This window comes from Pecten maximus, chromosome 5 (assembly GCF_902652985.1).
Source record: "Pecten maximus chromosome 5, xPecMax1.1, whole genome shotgun sequence".
NCBI classification, from domain to species: domain Eukaryota; kingdom Metazoa; phylum Mollusca; class Bivalvia; order Pectinida; family Pectinidae; genus Pecten; species Pecten maximus.
Window position 1 is genome coordinate 11,846,072 of NC_047019.1, and position 19,351 is coordinate 11,865,422.

At 33.4% G+C, this 19,351-nt stretch overlaps 1 protein-coding gene across 1 annotated transcript; it reads left to right on the forward strand.

Moving 5' to 3' along the window:
- Positions 1-1,923: 1,923 nt before the first annotated feature.
- On the forward strand, positions 1,924-16,775 carry LOC117326817. Its single transcript, XM_033883553.1, has 15 exons — positions 1,924-2,055; positions 2,552-2,605; positions 2,807-2,953; positions 3,817-3,891; positions 4,177-4,314; positions 7,078-7,146; positions 8,995-9,168; positions 9,569-9,637; positions 10,881-11,054; positions 11,913-12,072; positions 13,143-13,213; positions 13,418-13,489; positions 15,759-15,927; positions 16,370-16,431; positions 16,674-16,775. Exons 1-15 carry the CDS (start codon positions 1,924-1,926, stop codon positions 16,773-16,775), a joined length of 1,668 nt encoding a protein of 555 aa, XP_033739444.1.
- Positions 16,776-19,351: the final 2,576 nt, after the last annotated feature.

Sequence of the window (19,351 nt, forward strand, 5' to 3'; positions counted from 1 at the left end):
CTACTGGTATTTACCAGATGGACATTATAGTCAGAAACTCTGTTGTTGATCAGGCACTTGTCTCTCTCCTACATAGTAAACGAGTTCTCATAAATATTTAACAATAATTTGAAAATTATTATAAAGAAAAAGAAAATAATAAGATTATCGTTATATATTATTCACAAATACTCTTTCTATATATATATATACTGTAATTTCCATTCTTGACTAATAACCAAATACTAATTATTTGAAATAAATGTAATAATTTATGGAGAGAACTTAAATATAGGCTTAGCCTGATGTTCAATCCATTTGATTATCAATAAAAATATGTTGAAATGAAATGAACTTTCTTCGATTCTCAAAAGGTAACCATTACTTCGCTGTCTTCACTGGAATATGTCATGGTAAAATCGAAGGCTCCCGAAAATTTATTTCAGTGGTCTGGAGCCTTTTTATGAGAAAAACTAACCAATCAGAGTTTTCGTTATCGTCTTTCTGCTCTTTAACTTTTGGTCAAAAGATAATTGAGACTGTCCTGTTTGATAGTCGATTGCGCGGAACAGCTTAAATGGGAAATACTTTCAGGTGATATGTGGTAATTTGTTTTATCATGTTTGACCATCTGTAACGCAAATAAATAATTAATTTTCATCAAAAAGGTCTGCCTATAACGATATGTAACATCGAGAGGCGCGGTTGTCTAATGGAAGGACGCCAGGCTACGTAACTGAAGTGTTACTAGTTCGAGTCCCGGCACTGGCGCTGTGTATTCTTTCCGTTCTGTTCCAATCAACTCAGCTGTGAATGCGTACAATGTATGTGGAAAGGCAGTGGGAAAAAGTCGTGTGTAATCTGCAACGAAATATTAGTTCCGGCTGTATGCTCCTCAGGGAGTTGAGAAATACATTGGCTGGTTACTAAAGGCCCAATTACTACGGATAATAATAATTTGTGAACGGCTTATAGACGGCTATGTCGTTGTGATATAAAACTCCTTAATATTGATGTATCTATTCCCCGAAAACATTGTGTTTACAGTACGTTTCCCTCATTTGGTGGCTGTTTCCAAATTGCTGAATACCGAACTCATAGAAAATAATCTGAAAAATTGCACTTTGGAAGGTGAATATAATTCATCGTGTTTGTCTACGTTACCGCAGTTGTTTTACCTTTTGTAACGTACGAAAAAAGTAGTACCAAGTGACACAACTCTTACTTATGGATAGGTGGCAAACCAGGGAGCCTTCGATATACCATGACATATATTCAAGGTGTCATCAAAACTCCTGGAGTATCGAGGATACTTTAGAACAAGTCGATATATTCAAATTATTCAGCTATTTTTTTAAATGGTCTACATGAATTAATGGTATCTGATTCGAAGTTTAAGATCAGACTGCCACAAGGTTGAGAGTATTCGATATCATCAGAAAGTCCTCCTTTGCAAATATTTTGAGGGGAAAGTAGGTGAAAACGTATTCTAAAATAAGTATGTGTCCATGGTTACCTGTATGATAATATACTTGCAGTTAGGCTCTGATACTCATTTTGCCTTTCGTGAGACTGAAGATTTAGTGTAACAATATGTTCATATACAGTGTAATTTTATCCAAAGGGGCTTCCGGTTTTCCGACGCTGTACTACTGATTATTGGTGCAATAACCACAAACATCATAAGGTATATTTCTATTTTGTATTTTATAAATATAAATGATTTGCTTGTGTATACACATTTTAGATGTTATGATATCTTCCAGCAATCTAACAGTTTTTGTGATATTGATTTCCTCATATTTCCATATTTCTATTAATCGTTATACAAATCGTATACCAACGATTTCGTTTTAGTAAAGTAACTATTAATACATTACAAACTCACTAAAGAATGCTTGATGGGATTGTCTATTTGAAATAAGTATTTCTTTTCAGATTGTCATGAAAAATGAAAGAAATATATCGCTATGCAAAAGATGCTTCGAGGAAAATAAATGTTCAGACATTTTATTGGATGAAAAGACATACAATGTGAAAGGTGCCGACAAGCTATTTGGAGATGCTTCACAAGAGGTAGGATTCATTTGTTTGTTACCTTCCAGATGCCCCCATTTGAGACTCTATGCAACGCTAACGATTCAGAATCTAACTTTTAGTTTGGTTGAAGTTTAAATTCTTCATAAATGCTCTTAACAGTGATAAGTAAAATATACATTACTGTATTTTTGAAAGAATCAAATCAAACCTCTCTAAACGCTACGGCAAAATTATTTAAGGTTTGATCAAAATGTGCCTTTGTCTTAAGAACTGTTTTATTATATTGAAGGTGTCAGCGAAGGTTATGAAAAACAAATAAACATTTTAATTGATTATGATATTTAACAACACTATTGTTATTCACATCAGAATGGAGATTTAAATGACGAAGGCACATTGTACGCAATATTAGATTCCAAAGGTTGTAAATAAACATGTATAAATGTATTAAAATTTAGCTTGCTGGAACTATTTTATACGAAACGCATCGTGTCAGTTACTTTGATTCTCTATCAACTTGTTTTGTTTGAAGGAGCTGTTTCGTCCATTGATATATGATCTACGCTGTGACTGCCGTACCTTGCAGGTATGTTGTTGTACAAGACGTCCAAAACTACATGGCTTTTCGCATAGTGTTTTATCCGTCGTCCAGCTTTTTGTCTTTATTGATGAAGCATGCTGAGTGATCAGTTACAGGCTATCTGTAGTTGAAATTTATTTTGAACTTAAAACTCTGTTTGCTGTTTTTTTCCTCTTGACTTATCTGACTTTATATTGGCCTGAACAGGCACAGGCAAAACTACCTTGCGGCCGGTATGTCTGCTACCACTGCGTCGATCTCTGGAAACAGACAACTTGCAAGACAAATGGAGTGCAATGCCCTAAATGCCTTGATACTATTTCTGAAAAACATCTGCGAACATTCTTGGATAAGGTAGTCTTGCAATTCATTTATTCGCTTAGGTCACAAATTTAGCAATGTTTGCATTAAACTGAAGCCACATTATTATGGGGAATGACCAATATTTTTAATATTTATAATATATATTTATCGAATGAGATTTGCTGTCTCGGCCCAAAAGTAATGTTTTGCTCCTGCTTTATTTTGCCAAATCAATTACAAGAGAGAGAAAAGCAGGTAAAAATAAGGATAGCGAATGAGATAATGACGTTATACGCAATATAATAAAAATACCACTGCTAAACTTTTCTCGGGTGGTGCTCACTATAGGTGTATACCGCGTACAACTTCATCAGTTACTAAACAGACGTACTTTGAACATATACTGAATTACACCTTGTTTCCTGTCGATCAATACATACCAAATCACCAATTAAACAATTAATCTTTCAAAATATCTTTGTTAACGATAAGAGATATACAGAAGATGACTCTCGGTTAACGTGTATTAAACAGATTTTGGCTATCCCTTTGCAATTGAATTAGACGATTTACACATGCTACTCTACCAGACGTCGTTGCTATCGATAAGGAAACCAAAGATACGCTCTAGCAAATATATCAATAAATCTGATTAATTTGATATGACACAATTTGTTTACCTTTAGTACAAAATTGCAGCTTATCCCAATACAACGTTTTCATATTTCAACCGCAAGTTTCTACTTGTCTTAACATGATCGATTGTGGTTTGTCTTCTTAAGGAAACTTGTATCCATTCCTCATCAAAAGCAATGTATTTCAATGTATTTTACATTTTGCCTTGTGCTTAAAAAGACGATTATGTGTCACTACTTTACCACCATACTTTAGATCTATGTCTTAATTTATTTCAGTATGATGAGTCAGAATGCTATCTGATTCCAACTGCTGACCAGGAAAGGAATTGCCGTCATCACAAACATTGGAAGGTAATACATTGTACATGAATACTAGTTGTTTGTATGCTCATCGGACCAGTAACAATTTGTAATGTTTTTAATGCTAGAGGTTTAAGCACATGCAAAGTTGACGTTTTGAATGCAATAATCTGACATAGTCTCGATAATATTCTTACAATTCGTCATCATTGATAATATGCTAATTTATTATGACTACATCGGAAAAACATAACACAGTAGAAACTGATAATAACTATGTTAAATGACTAGATAGTAATTTTTTTTTCTTACACATTGATATATTTTGTTTTACAGGTAATCTGCGAATCAAAATTATTAAATGGTGGCCAAACAATATCACGGGAAAAACTGTGTCTGAGGTGTGTTTCGCAGAACAAGATATTCCCGACAAAAACGGTTCACCATTTTCTACAGAAGAACGATTTCAAAATGGTAATATATGCAAATGTGTAAATAAAATAAAACATATATGTATGTAGTGAGACTACCTTAATTTTCGGCAATTCCAGAGGCTTCAAAATATGGAATTAACTTTACGTTTAGAAACAGATTTTAGGGCAAAGAAATATATACATGTAGATATTGACGACATTGTTACTTATATTACATGGGGATTCATAGTACAGAATATGTTTTTTTTAATATATCAATACTTATAATAAGAGTTAGTTCTAAAATTCGAAGTATAAGTATACGCCCATCGGTAAGATTATGGAATGGCGTCGTCCTTCTGCCGTCTGGCGGAAGTTTTTATTTGTCCGCCGATCTCCTACATTTATCGACCAATTTCTAAATTTGGTATGCATTATAACCATACTGTACGTGTACTTATTTTAGCGCTCCGAGGGTATATAGACGTATTAGTGCACTCTTGAATTCGCGCAATTATCCCAAGAATATTTTTTTATTAGCGGTAATACACTTTTCTGAAACAAACTACATGTACAGCATACTGGTAGGCTTACAAACATCGACTGTGTATCATGGACCGTGTTTATTCCGAAACTGGCTATACTATAAAGGTGAGTTGACCATTCTACCTGACAAATATAGGTATTACATTGTACTAGTAAACAATAATCCATATGCCTGTCCGCACTCGAAATGGCCGGCAGTCTGAAACAATGGCTACAAAAGGCGATATATTCACAGCCACCTTCTTCGAATCTGCCAGATCCCCGTAAAATTAACAATTTACAGGAAAAGGAGAATATTGTTTCTGCAAATGAGGTAATCATAAAAACTCCAGAAAGTGTAAACTAGGGACTTGCAAGCATTTCGAAACTTTTTATTTAAAACTCGTCCAGGCTGATTGGCTTGTGTCAGCACACCAGGAAGCCTCCCGTGCATCTATTGAACGTGGATGGGTCAAAACTGGTATTCATGAAGCAATCGATATTGCAATCATGAAATTACCTACCTCACTCGAAATGTGCAAAAGTTGTCAATTTCCAGTTGTATTTGTTCAATAATAAAATTTTCAAAGATCGATATCGTAGTTACTTTTTTGAAACAGACCATAGCGTAAGTACTGAGCGTTAACACCGACCATAGACCAATTTGTCGCTTATGCAGAATGACAGGTCGGGGGAATGTTAGCGCTCCACTTGAATTGGCGCAATGACTTGAGCGCTAATATTAGAATACCGCTAACATAAGTACACGTACAGTAACATTCAAACGTTATTGCCTTTTTTCATTTCCGTATTTTATTTTGGTCCGGACATCTCCTCTTACCTTCGACAGATTCATTATAATCATATGAAGTTATGTTTCCTTGAAAATAATTTTTACACTATATTTGAAAACGTTATTGCCCTTTATGTATGTCTGTATTTGATCATTTGTCAAGAGATCTCCTTCTACATTTTTAATCGATTTCTTTGAAACTTGGTATACATTATAATCATTTTCCGAGCAAAATTTTGATAGAACAATTTTTCAATAGTAATTTCCATTTGTTTATTTCAGTATTTGATATTTTGTCTGGAAATCTCTTATAATTTTTTCACCGATTTCTTTGATTTTTTTTTTTTAATTTTACTTTGTAGTTGTGTTTCGCTCAACAAAGAACGTTGATTTAAAGTTATAAAAGTTATTACCATTTGTTTATTTCTGTACAAATATTATTTATGTTTTGTTTCGAGACGTGTTTCCCCGAGACGCATTTTGATTCGACTTTTTTTACAAAAATAGTACCCTTTGTTTATTTCTACTACTTGACTTGTTTAGATATCCAATTCTATAGTTTCCTATGGATATCGTCGAAATTCGGTAGGATTTTTATTATGATATCAAGTTGTGTTTGATGAGCTGGAAACTATTACTTATATTCCTGAAACTGTGACAGTTTAAGCACGGCACTAAACCACTCATAAGGTGATGCAAATCTTAGTTCAAAGCAATATATAGTATATTATACGATATGCATCCCATGGGCGCTTTGTGTGGCCCCGCGGTACTCTTGTTTGGCGTTTCAAAGGCTGTGGTATTGTGTATTTGGTGAGTTTTGTTCGAAATGTTGTGATTTGTATTGCTAAAGCTGTGTTATAATGTAATTTCTATTTGATTTAAAATTGTTATTCATAATTAATCAATTGTGATTCATGCAATACTTTATTTCGTAAGTCTAGCGATTTTTATACCATGTGTTTCATACAGGATAATATGTTGAATATATCTTAATCTTGTGATGCATATAAAAAGAATAAGTACATTCGAAATGTGATGCAATGCAGCATTTTTCTCAGTGTACATCAAACGTACCAATGATATACATCAAATTACAGATTGCGATTTCAAACATAGAAACCAGGATTTCAAATAGATATCTTTTTCAAAATGTAAAAACACTTATTGTATTTGAAAAAGCTTTTTGTAGTCTGAATGGCCAATTCACATTTTACCAGGATAGTCCTGATTTCCCTTCTGGTTTTCCTCACAATTGACACTTAACAGCACTGACGAGTCCTAAAGAAATGAAACAGCTGTGTTATGAAGTATTTTTATTATTATGCATTAACTGTATCTATTTCATATTTCACAACTAAAGATTATCTTAATTTGTGTTTCTTTTGTTGTGCAATTTTAACCCATCAGAAATATATATTGATGTATCAATTATGAGTTGTTATTGATGGCTTTATGATAACGCTATAAAATAATAACATAATCAGATTTTTAATTTGTCAACAGAAAGATTTTTACAAAGCGCCAGAAAGTGCCCGCTACAGTAGCTTATGCACATATCACAGACATCATAAGGTGTGTATATTGATGAAAATATAAATAATTTTATATATAATGTAGATAAGTACGATGGCCGAGAAGAGCCTAGCAAAATGAAAAGAACAAACTGTAACACTTTTTTTATGGTACATTTTTTCACATCTTTTTGTACCGTTGAATGGTACAGAAAGATGAGAAAGCGGAATTGTACGATGGCCGATGTGAGCCATGTACTTACAACAACACCAATGATAATGTTGTACATGCAAACTTGACAAAGTGTCAAAGTGACATGTCGGCACACACGTCCAAGTAGTATATGGCTGTACATTTGAAATTTGAAAAAGTGACACATTTTTCAGGGTCTCAGTGCCCAACAAGAACTCTGCCTGATTTATTTCTTATGCGTATATCATTAAAGCTAAGATAACTTCGCTTTTCGTATGTCCAGGATGTATAGATGGTGAAGCTAATCAGCAAGGATATGCTTGTGTGATGTTATCTGATGACGATATTGTGGATTTACATTTCAATGAAGCTTTGAGCTTTGTTAACCAGTTGGAAGTTGAAAAGACCTGGTGGGAATTTGCCATAGAATCGTGTATTCCATCTGGGTTGTTACATTAGTTAATGCAAGATAAACTTATACGAGATGAAACCCATGTTAACAAATCTATTGCGATAAAATTTTAAAAAATGTGAAAAAATGGTGATATCGAAACACATATGTTTATTTAATCGCATTACTCTTCTTGCACACGGACATTGCTACATTTCACTCAATGTAGCAACAAATGACAAGCTGTGCTGATCGCTTGATATTTTTTTCATTGGAATTGTATGCTTCGTCAAATCCCATATAAACTTACCAGTGGATTTTCAACTGTTATAAGTGTAAGATAACACTCAGTTGACAATCCAGCGCTTAAATTGTGTTATCTACGATGGCCGACCATGCTCCGGAGCATTCCATGCATTCTTTCAGGATTGCTTATGTACATAATCAATTGTCAATATTTTTTTTTTGAAAGTATTATTTGTACATAATTCATTCTGTACATATTTTCTTTTTGAAAGTATTATTTGTACATAATTCATTCTGTACATTTTTCATTCTGTACATATTTTCTTTTTGAAAGTTTTAAATGTGACTAATGAAACTTGTCATTTAGTACATATTTATGTATAACAAGGTGTATTATATGTACGGCCGCTATCGGCCATCGTAGATACCGGCTATTGGTACATAAACATATGAATGTAAGCTGTGTTTTTTCCTTAGTTGTTTATAATCTTTCTGTAACACATATAGCACAAAATGATTTGAATTTTCACATATTTTTGTACCATAGAACACTTTTCTACGGTACAAAAATATATGCAAAAACTGTACCATTGAAAATAGTGTTTCATTTCATTTTGCCAGGCTCATGTCGGCAATCGTAGATTAGTGACATTAACAGGGATAATTGAACGAGTAGTAGTAGCGGCTGCGGCCATAACAGCAGCAGCAGCAGTAGTAGTAGTAGTAGTAGTAGTAGTTGTAGTTGTAGTAGTAGTAGTAGTAGTAGTAGTAGTAGTATAGTAGTAGTAGTAGTAGTAGTAGTAGTAGTGGGAGTAGTAGTAGTAGTAGTAGTAGTAGTAGTAGTAGTAGTAGTAGTAATAGTAGTAGTAGTAGTAGTAGTAGAAGTAGTAGTAGTAGTAGTAGTAGTAGTAGTAGTAGTAGTAGTAGTAGTAGTAGTAGTAGAAGTAGTAGTAGTAGTAGTAGTAGTAGTAGTAGTAGTAGTAGTAGTGGTGGTGGTGGTGGTGGTAGTTGCAGCAGTAGTAGTAAAAACAGAAGTGGTAGAAGTAGACCTTTGATTAATATATTTTTATATGGCTTAGGAGATTTGCCAGTTTCCTTGCGGAAAGAAGTACTGTCTCCGTTGCATTGAAGAATCACTATCAACAGAACAACGACATGTCAATATTGCTGGCTTAGTTGTCGAATGTGTTGAATGCAGAAATTGCGCCGATGTAATTCCTTTAGAATTCGTTAAGTCAGCTATAGAGATGTTTGTAAGTATTATTTGACGTAACTGTATAACTTAGATGCGTTATTCATTTAAAATGATTATCAGAGCCCACTAATATCACTATATTTTACTGAAAACCCGTATATGAAGTATATTATTAATACCTAAAAATAAAAATGGCAGCATGTTATATACTTCAAGACGGACGTTTTTTGTAGAAGATCAGGTTTTTTTTTCGTGAAAATAGATTCGTCAGTTCCTGAATTTGAAATGCGTTAGGTTTGCTGACTTACCGGACAAAAGGTATATTGTTGATCCATGACTACGTGTATTTATCCTACTACCACTTCAATAAGCATGAAATGCTTAAAGTGTGCTTCATTTAAGAATTATTTGATGGCATAAAACGAAATTCCTTAAAGATGTGTTTTCTTTCATCGTAGACGGAGGATGGAGGCGACGTTGAAATAACGTTTATGAAATATAAACGATGTTCATGTGGCAGCAACGAGGTTTGTGCATTTTTATCATGTTATTAGAAATCGATCAATCATTACCTTCTATCACTCCATTATTTCATTTTCAACATATTTAATTGAAAGATGTTATTTCAATATAGGATTGGACATCAGGCAGAGCCTATATAAGTCCTCTCCTTACATAAAAAGGATAAACAAACAAAAACATATTTACATACAACCAATTTGGATTATACAATGAGAAGAGAGGTATCTCATTAATTTGTTCTGATTTTTACATAATTAGAAGACGGTAACTTCTTGAAAGATAATGATTAGATTGTTGTGAAATGTATAGGTATAACTATTTCACTCCATTATTTATTATAAGAAATATGGCATGCGACGTTATGTTTATATAATATGTGACATATAAGTAGTTCGTGTGTCCTACCATCACTTCAAGTAAAATGACGGTGTTCACGTTAAGGGCATCAAGGTGAAGGTCAAAGGCCTCTGTTGCTATTTGGGAAAAAAAATCAAGCAATGACGATAGCAAGGGCATTCATGTTATACGTAATCTGCGGGCAATTAAGTGAATGAGTGACGATCAAGAAAACAACCCGATGAGGGTAATAATAATCCAATTACTTATTTGTCCAATGTTATCAATTACTTGTCAATAACTACTGCTTGTAGGTTTCTTCAGAAAATAAAGGGAGTTAATGTATTTGAATATATTTTTCTGTAACTATTTTCTTATTTTACTTTTATGGCATGTATATTGCTATGCGCTGAATGTTTTTTTTAGCTCTATAAGATGTTTTACTGATTTTACATTTACGTTTCCTTGAGAAGCCCTTAAATAAACTTTCCAACTAAATATCTGAACAAAAGCAGTGAGAAAAGCAATCACACAACATTTTGCAATAGGAATTTTCATGTTCTCTTAAATGATAAAATAATTCAAATATGAATAACTTTTTTAACATTAGATTGTAAAAAAATTAAAAGTTTTATCATAACAAACCAAATTTTTAATTGAATTTTATTTTAATATATGCAGATAACATTCCTTCATACATAAATTGAGCTCAATATCTCATAAAGTGCTAGTAAAACTACACAATCTTGACATAGTAACATCATGTTCCCTATGTAATTGAATGGCTTTAACTTATTCAATAACCTTTAGATTGACTTCTAATATTGTATACACTTTCAGTTAAAGTGAACTTAAACACATATAAAGAGGTTCGTTGAGTTAAAAAAAAATCTGTATTTGTTTCTTTTCAAGGAAACTGCTAGTTTCCCATGTGGAGCCTCGCTTTGTGAAAACTGCTTTGTAAAAGCCAGCAGTCGGAGTACAATACACGTGTTAGGCAATGAATGCATAACATGCCCAGGCCGGGGCTGCAACGATGTTATCCCTATCCATACTCTTAAGGCATTCTTCAGCAAAGGCGAAAAGGTTTTTATGATCTAAACGGCTCTATTAATTTATATATAGAGAGAAGTTAATGTTAAAACATCATCGAGTGGAGGATATAGGAAATGGGTTATTTGTTAACTGTGCACTAGTAAAGACTGTTTCAGCCATATTTGGTTTCACAATTACTAAATTATTATTAAATGCAACCTCTGCTTTTGTCATAAGTGTATATGTCTTATTGCTATTTCTTATACTCAAAAGAAAATTATAGATTTCCTTTATTTGGTGTAGTACCCAGCATCATAATTATTTTTGATCTATCATAATTGAAGGATACATACTCCAATATAAGTTGACATTGTACAAGGTTATTGCCACCTAAAGGCATAGGTTTTGTCCCTGCAGACTGTTGGAAAAGATTGCATAGGTTTGTTCTCACTCCATGGCTTAAAATCTGGTCTTTCAAGTTTTATCGCACTATACATTTTAAATAAACTACATGGAATACACTATTATTACAGTTAAAGTCACATCATCTACATTATATTTGACTAATAATAATAGTTATTCGAATATTCGATTATATTTTCGAATTAATTAAACCCAGTGAATTACCAGAGCTCTTAAATATCAATGGAATAATACTATGATTAGTCTAATATTTAAAATAATGCGCACGGTGATTAGTCAAACACAATTTTAAGAAGAATCAAAAAGTGTATTCTGAAAAAACATCCAGTGAAACGTTTTCCTAGTTACCAATGGTACGAGAACTAAGCTAATAAAACAACCTTATTGTATATATCCATTTGGTGTCAAATTCCTCATGTGTGTTGAGAAAGTATATTTTACTCTTCTGAAATGTATACATAATTATTATCCACCATTTCCATTTAGGCAGCAGACAAACTTATAGAACAAAAACACAAACCAAACCCAGCGCCGTCTGGCACGGGTAAACCTTCGACAGCAGATTTAGTGGTTAAAAAATCGTCAATTTCACAGCCGGCGAATGAAGGTCATGAAGTGATGGATACTGCCTTTAATGAGTCAGTTGGTAGGTAAACAATGGCAAATAGGATTACTACATTTGCTGTCTATAATTATGTTTTTAATCTGTTTTCTATGAAACATTATATCACATTAACAAATACGTTAGTTGAAATATTTGCAGTGTATGCTTACGTGAATTTAGGTCAAATATGGACATAATTTGTCCAAGTTGCACGTTTGTACGTTTACCGGCCTAAAATATAAATGACGCTCGATGCATGTTTTCTACATGCTTAGAAACATATCGTTAAAGCAGGTGTAAAAGTACTATTTAACGGTATTAAAGTACGTTAAGTGCCAATGCCATATCCGGAATAGCATAATGTCATACATGAAACATTATTTTATTTTATTATTTGGCAGGTCCCTGGAACACCTAGTCATGTACATTTTAATTGTTCATTTATTTAACTCTCTTTGTATCACTTTTTACGCTGAAATTACGATTTTTTCAAATGTTGCTATTCGCTATTGTACCCTGTAATAAAAAGAATGCTGTTGATTTCCCATTTACTGTAATATATTGATTTAATGAAGGCTTACACATTTCTTCCGCTTGCCCCTCTCCGAACGAAGATAATGATGCCTTATTTGGCATTTCGGTATGTTCATTTGTTCACAACAAAGCACTGTCCATGCATTCCCGTTCTATTTCCTTGAAAAAGTTTTCAGGCTTAGTTACAACTACTCAAGTTCTGTTCCATGCATAAGTTTAATCAAAGTAAATATTTATAAACCGAACATCAATCTCTAAAAATAGCACTTCGGTTTATTTAAACAAAATGAGAGTGACCTGCTTTTGTGATTTAACAAAAAGAATAAGTGAATTATGAAGAGACACTATAGTGAACTAATGCTTCGGCTGTCCTGTGTTATTTTAATAATCTGGGGAATCGTCCATATCTTTATGCTAAAGATTACCGTTGTAGAAAACTTACTTTGCTCAAAATCATAGAGTTTCTTTTTGTAATACCATGGCAACTTCAAAAATAAAATTCTTTTTCAAATGGAAAAAAAGTAAACATAAGTTTTTTTTTCTGATTGGTGGATTTACATCCTCGGTTCTCCTTACAGGTACCAAGTCAACCGTACGGAATTCAGATACTGGTAGCGAAACACCTTACAGTGAAAATAATCCTACACAGGTAATACCTTCATTAGTTTTAAAACAGGTTCAGATTAGTTACTTTTAGGTTTCTTTAAGCGACCCAAGTTACACTTTACATCAAGTCATTTTCAAAGAAGCATTTAAGGCATGCAGTATAGACTGTATACAAAGAGTTGATATATTTTCATTGTTCATATGTGAGACTTATGAGGTAAATACTTATTGTATATTTTACTTTCAGAAAAAGTCCAGAATGTCCCTAGAGGAAAGGCCACATTCAAGTACTTCCAGCCGGGGTAAAGACCATAGGAAGGTAGAGGACCTATATATATATGTAGCTGAATATTGAATACTGATTATTATGACGTTTGTTACCAGATTCATGCTTCTCGTTCAAAATGACGAGAAATAAATAAATGGTTACTTAACTTTATTTAAAGATTCCGGGCAAAGACGTATTACCTTAATATAAATGGGATGACCCCATTGTTGATAGAGAGTATGGCCAAAATGCAGAAATGTTTCGTATAAAGCGGGTTATATCAAATTGTTCTTAAGTACGTGGAATCCTCTTTTGAATGAGTGTTGAAATGGAAATAAAATTACATTTTACAATGGTATTTCATGCGAATATACCACCTTGATTAAATGGTCGATGAGAAGATTTCACCAATCCTCGAAAGCGATGTTTACTTTTTCTGTCCGACTGTCTTTCGATTCCTCATACTCGTCATTTTCATTCTGGTGGCAGTTCTCAATTAGATAAGTAAATGACCAATCACAAATATCTTTGCATTCACGTATAACATGTTCAAATCGAACGTTTTCAGTTTAACTTTGTCAGTCAAAGGTCGTGGTAACTCACTGCTACAAAAATGTCTAGTGTCTTAATGTTAGTTAAGTCACTAGCCAAAAGGGAACTGCTTTTCCATTGTTATGGAATAAGAGGACTTGAAAACATCACTGGTTTGAATCATTTTCAAAATGGATTACTGATGCAGATTTACATAAATGTTATGCCAATGATGTCAATAGCAGTTCAACAAATCAACGAAATGATAGCTAGAAATGGCAAAACTAAAAAAAATATCACTACACGATTTCCCATTGGTCTGCAATTGACCAATACGCGACTGTTGTTTACCTGTAGTTAATGGTTTTACATTAATTTGTAAAGCCATATCTATTTTAAGGTCACCTGAGACGGAGTCTCAGATGACCTATTGCGATCGTCTTTTGTCCGGCGTAGTAAACAATTTACATTTTCGACTTCTTCACCAAAACCACTAAACCAAATTCAATGAAATTTGGCAGGAAGCTTCCATGGCCAAATGTCAACAAAAAACAAAAGTTGTGATTTAATATATGGATATCTATCTTTACGGATTCGTAATGGTCTTTGCTCGCTCGTTCATTTTTACTACATATTCCTTAATGGACAAAACACAATATTTCTGAATATTGACATATACTGATTAAAATATCTGCCAACTTTGTAGATATACAAAAGTCAGTATAGATACATTAATTCAAACTTGAAAAATAGCATTACTCAATCCTAGAAAGATTCCATAATACTAACCTTATAATAATTTATTATGCTTTATATTATAAATGAAAAATACATACAATTACAAACAATGAAATAAAAATACAATAATAAGAATAACTTACCAATAAGCCCATCCCTCTTGAACAGATTGTTATCTACCGACCTCTTAGCTGGCCTGGGATTAAACTGACCCAATCTTTCCTTACATTCTAAACTGTCTAAAAAGCATGCATATTTCCCGCTCTAGATGTTATCCAATAAAAACAATCGGTCAAGTTCAGTCCACAGGTCAGTCTAGATTCAAAGGTCTAACTCTTTATTTTAATCTATGTATATATCTACCAAGTAAAACCGCACACTGGTAAACACTGTTAACACTGTCCATTAGCCCAAGTGCACATTACCTGACAGGTATGTTTATGATACCTTTATTAGAATACATTACAAATTGAGCACATAAATATAACATTACAGATTAATTACAACATTTCCTAAAACATGTAATAATAATTTAAAATACAAATTTTACGCTATTACATCAGCATGGGATGACAGTTTGATGGTATGCACATGTTGGCCCTGACTGACCCCCAGGGGCTTATGGGCGGGGCCAAAAAGGGTCAAATTAGCTTAAAATTCAGAAATCTTCTCAAATACCTTTCATAGATTGAAGGGACTTAATGTGCTTTACGAAAATTGTGAATTTCATGACCCTGGGGTCTCATGTTTGCCCCTTGGGAGGGGGTAAACTTTACTATTGTCTATATAGGAAAATCAAATTTTGACTATCATTTGTGTCATTTTTATTGGATTTAGCAGTTTTGGAAGGCACTTTGCTGGTATGCAATTTTGGCTCCAGGGGCTGATGGGCAGGGTCGAGAAGGGTTAAATTTACAGAAATATTTCAAAAGGTGATCCTTTAGGCCCATGGGCCTCTTGTTGTTCATATAAGATCAATCTTTTGCTTCATGAACTGTATTTCAGAGCTGGAAATTTTGGTATTTACTTATTACACACCATTTCCATTTAGACAGCAGACATAACTCCAGAACAAAACCACGAATTACACACAGCATCGTCTGGCACAGGGAAACAGTCGACAGAAGGGTCATCGGTGGACAAACAACCTCAACCGCCAACGTCACCTTCGATGAATGGTGATCGCGAAATGGTGGAGAATGGCTGTAATGCACCAGTAGGTAGGTAAACAACAATAATTGAACAAACTGCATTTGTTGTGCATTGCTTATATCTGTATACAACAGTTGAGATATATCCAATGCATGCATTTAAAAGATAAAAGTGTGGTCAAACCTTGGCTACGCTGTACGTCAGAAAAGACTTATGCGTTTCATAAATGACATTTCATACATAACAAGCATTTACAGTTTAAATTCTGTTAAATTGTTGGAGTACTCGCTCCCATTGCTATTTCAGGAATAGCATAACATTATTTTAAATACTCATGGTTTTGATTATTTTGTAATGAGATTTTATGTTATTTAACCGAATATGACCTACTTAAACTAAGAAAATATTAGTATTATGACAATTTTGAAAACTGAATGCTGTGAGAATGAAGCAAACAACACAGCGGAAATATGACTTTTGTTCTGGTTAAGCTATTGATTATACTTACAGGTAACTTGTCAACGACAACAAATCCAGATACTAACTTTGAAGTACAAAATTTTCCATCAAAGGTAAAATTAGCATTTCTTAACTTTTATAATACTTTTTAAGTAGAAGATGCGGCTCTTAATTTATTGATGTTAGTCACTTTGATATTTGAATCCCATCTGCATTGAATATATTTGACATTTTCAAAGAATGGTAGACAACATTTAACAAAAATGAACCTGAAGAGTATATATTACATATACTAGCATTGTCGAGCAAGATAACATCTACGATGTTATACATTCGTATATTTATTTCATTTCAGGCAAAGCTCAAGAAGTATATAAAAGAAAAGCCTTGTTTAATCACTTGCAGTAAGGATGAAAACCATCGGGAGGTAAAGAGTGTTCTGTTTGATAGTATATGATCCATTTGTATTTCACGGTTATTGTATGATTTTACGGTGAATTTGATATATGTCACACGCGAGTGACAGAATGAATATATATAATCTTTACGAATGCGAAAAAAATGTGAAAATTAATATGTGTCGAACAGTTTGGGAATAACTCTTTGAACAGTGGTTTTGATGGTGTAATAGTCGATATGGCCAAATGTAGCATGAGAACCCGTTAGGGTTAGGTTTCCAGTGCTACATTTGCCCACCATACATCTTGCTGCCATATAGACTATATCAACATTAAAATCCCTGTGCAATACTTATATTTACATTGTCTTACAATTTTCGTCAACTTTGAAAAAAAACTGAACCTAAAACAAAAAACAAAAAAAAACCTGCCTTTGTTAATGTCACATGACCCACTGGGTGTTATAGGCGTATAATTGCGACTGCCTCTTAGCATTGTGTCAATGGGATAATGCGGAGCAAATGTAAATATATCCTTATGACGTTATGTTCCACAAAAACAACTGTCCTGCCTGTTCTACCCTCATTTGGTAAATTTTGCTAGCATGAATGTTGTTTAAAAAGAAATTTATTAAAAACTGCACTGTATATTTAAGGTGTGCAGCAAAATAATTACATATCTTCACTTGTGATTTTATACGCAGGAATGCATAACTTTTTATCATTTAGATGGCTGATATAATAAAGCACATATAGACATTTTATCTTAAGGTTTAGATATTTAGTTTGTTTGACATAAATTACTTTGGACATTTCTTTTCTCAAACTTATACCTTATTTTCAGGCTATCATTGAGTTTAGCGAATGCAATCATCGCTTTTGTAAAGATTGTATAAACAAGAAAATAGGCTTTGAATGTTCAACAGTATTTTGTGGAACTATGATGGGACCCAGAAAAGTCTGTCCGACCAATTTTCCATTGCAATATGTGATTAAGTATTTGGAAAACCGCACTGCAAACATTACGGTATGGAATTGAAACAATATATTTTATATCATATTCATGTGTGTATTAATATTTTGTCAATTACTAATACATATACTTGATATACCAATACATATTTAATATACAGATCATACTGCATTTACATCATATATAAAAGCGCTTTGTAAATAATTATATCACTTGTTATGGTCTAACCTCGCTGCTAGATGCCATAGTCCCCATAACCACTGTATTGGTGCAAAGACAGAAATATCCAGTCTGACTTGCTCTTTCGATAGTTGCCATCCTCCCTCATGGAAATGAGCGGTAACTTGTACAGACATCCTTCAATCCCATTATTTTCAATCAAAAGACTGAGCTGTACACAACAATGAGATATATTTTCGGAACGTTTCATTTAGAATATACTAAATACAAATAATTTAATACATGTTGGTTCTGAACTCTAAAAGAAGGAATTCTTAAGAGGTTTCCTTGTGACATCATTGATGTATATCCTTCATTTGTGAGCAAAATTAAGAAGGAAATAGAATGTCAATCATTACATGAAGAAACACCGCTATGAAGAATGTATGTTAAGCTTTTAGACTGATTGTTTATTTAACACCACTTGATATTTACCTTACATTGGATTATGTGAATCTCTGTTCACCTGTTTATAATTTGGTTTACATGGTTTCAGTTATTTGCGTTTGGATGTGAAAAAGCATTTGGCCGTAATATGGTTACATGTAGCCTGGTTTGAAACCTAAATAGGTGTTGAAAACATCCTGTCTTAATTGCATTATCAAAGGGGGCATTTTGATTTGGGATCTGAACTTTCTTGTTCTAAATAATATATTTCCCTAATGTTTCTATTCCGTATTTCGGCCATCAGTTGATCGTTTGCCCATATGAGGAAGGCTTTGAACTCTGTCCACTGTTCGGGGCATACATGAGTCTCTGAAAATGGTATTTTGACTTTCTACTCCTTCTACTCCTACTTAACATATCAGGAGTATGGCAACTGGTTAGCCCGTTGTCAGTACAAAATGGGGCCGGGTTGGGTGACCTGCTGGATGTTTGCGGCAGTATTACTTAGTGAGGTAGCACTATAACATCGGCACCAGTTCCGCTTTTTCAAAAGGAAACTAGCATGAACAAATAAAGATAACATAGTTTTGACCACCTCGCGGATAAACGCACAAAAGTCATGCTTCTACATTTACAGAATATATTGAGTTTTTCCGTATACAAGTACGTTGATATGATTTGAACTTTTTTGCAGGTAAAATTCAAATCACAAAGCAAAGAAAAATGTTCCGTGACAACTTGCAGAAACCTTGTAAGTGATTCAAATGAATAGATGCTTCTATCCAAAATATAAGGTCAGATATGCTTTAATCTTTTAAACAAATTTTCATTTATTTTATTAATCACATTAAGGAAGTATTAACGAGCAAGCCTGTGTATGTATCACATACGTCCGGTAACCTCTTTTTCGAATACATGTTGCTTTGATAATTAGATGGTGCTCGAAACCGGATACAGTATCCTTATGAAAGAAGGAAGTATAAATTTGAATCAACCAAGTCCCAAAACCAATGAAGCAACGCCCTTCCCCACCCTACTCCAAGAAAATATATATTTG

Coding starts and splice junctions, on each gene's coding strand:
- LOC117326817 (XM_033883553.1), top strand. CDS start 1,924: ATGAAAAATGAAAGAAATATATCGCTATGCAAAAGATGCTTCGAGGAA. Junction 2,606..2,806: donor GTGACTGCCGTACCTTGCAG/GTATGTTGTTGT, acceptor TGGCCTGAACAG/GCACAGGCAAAACTACCTTG. Junction 4,315..7,077: donor AGAAGAACGATTTCAAAATG/GTAATATATGCA, acceptor ATTTGTCAACAG/AAAGATTTTTACAAAGCGCC.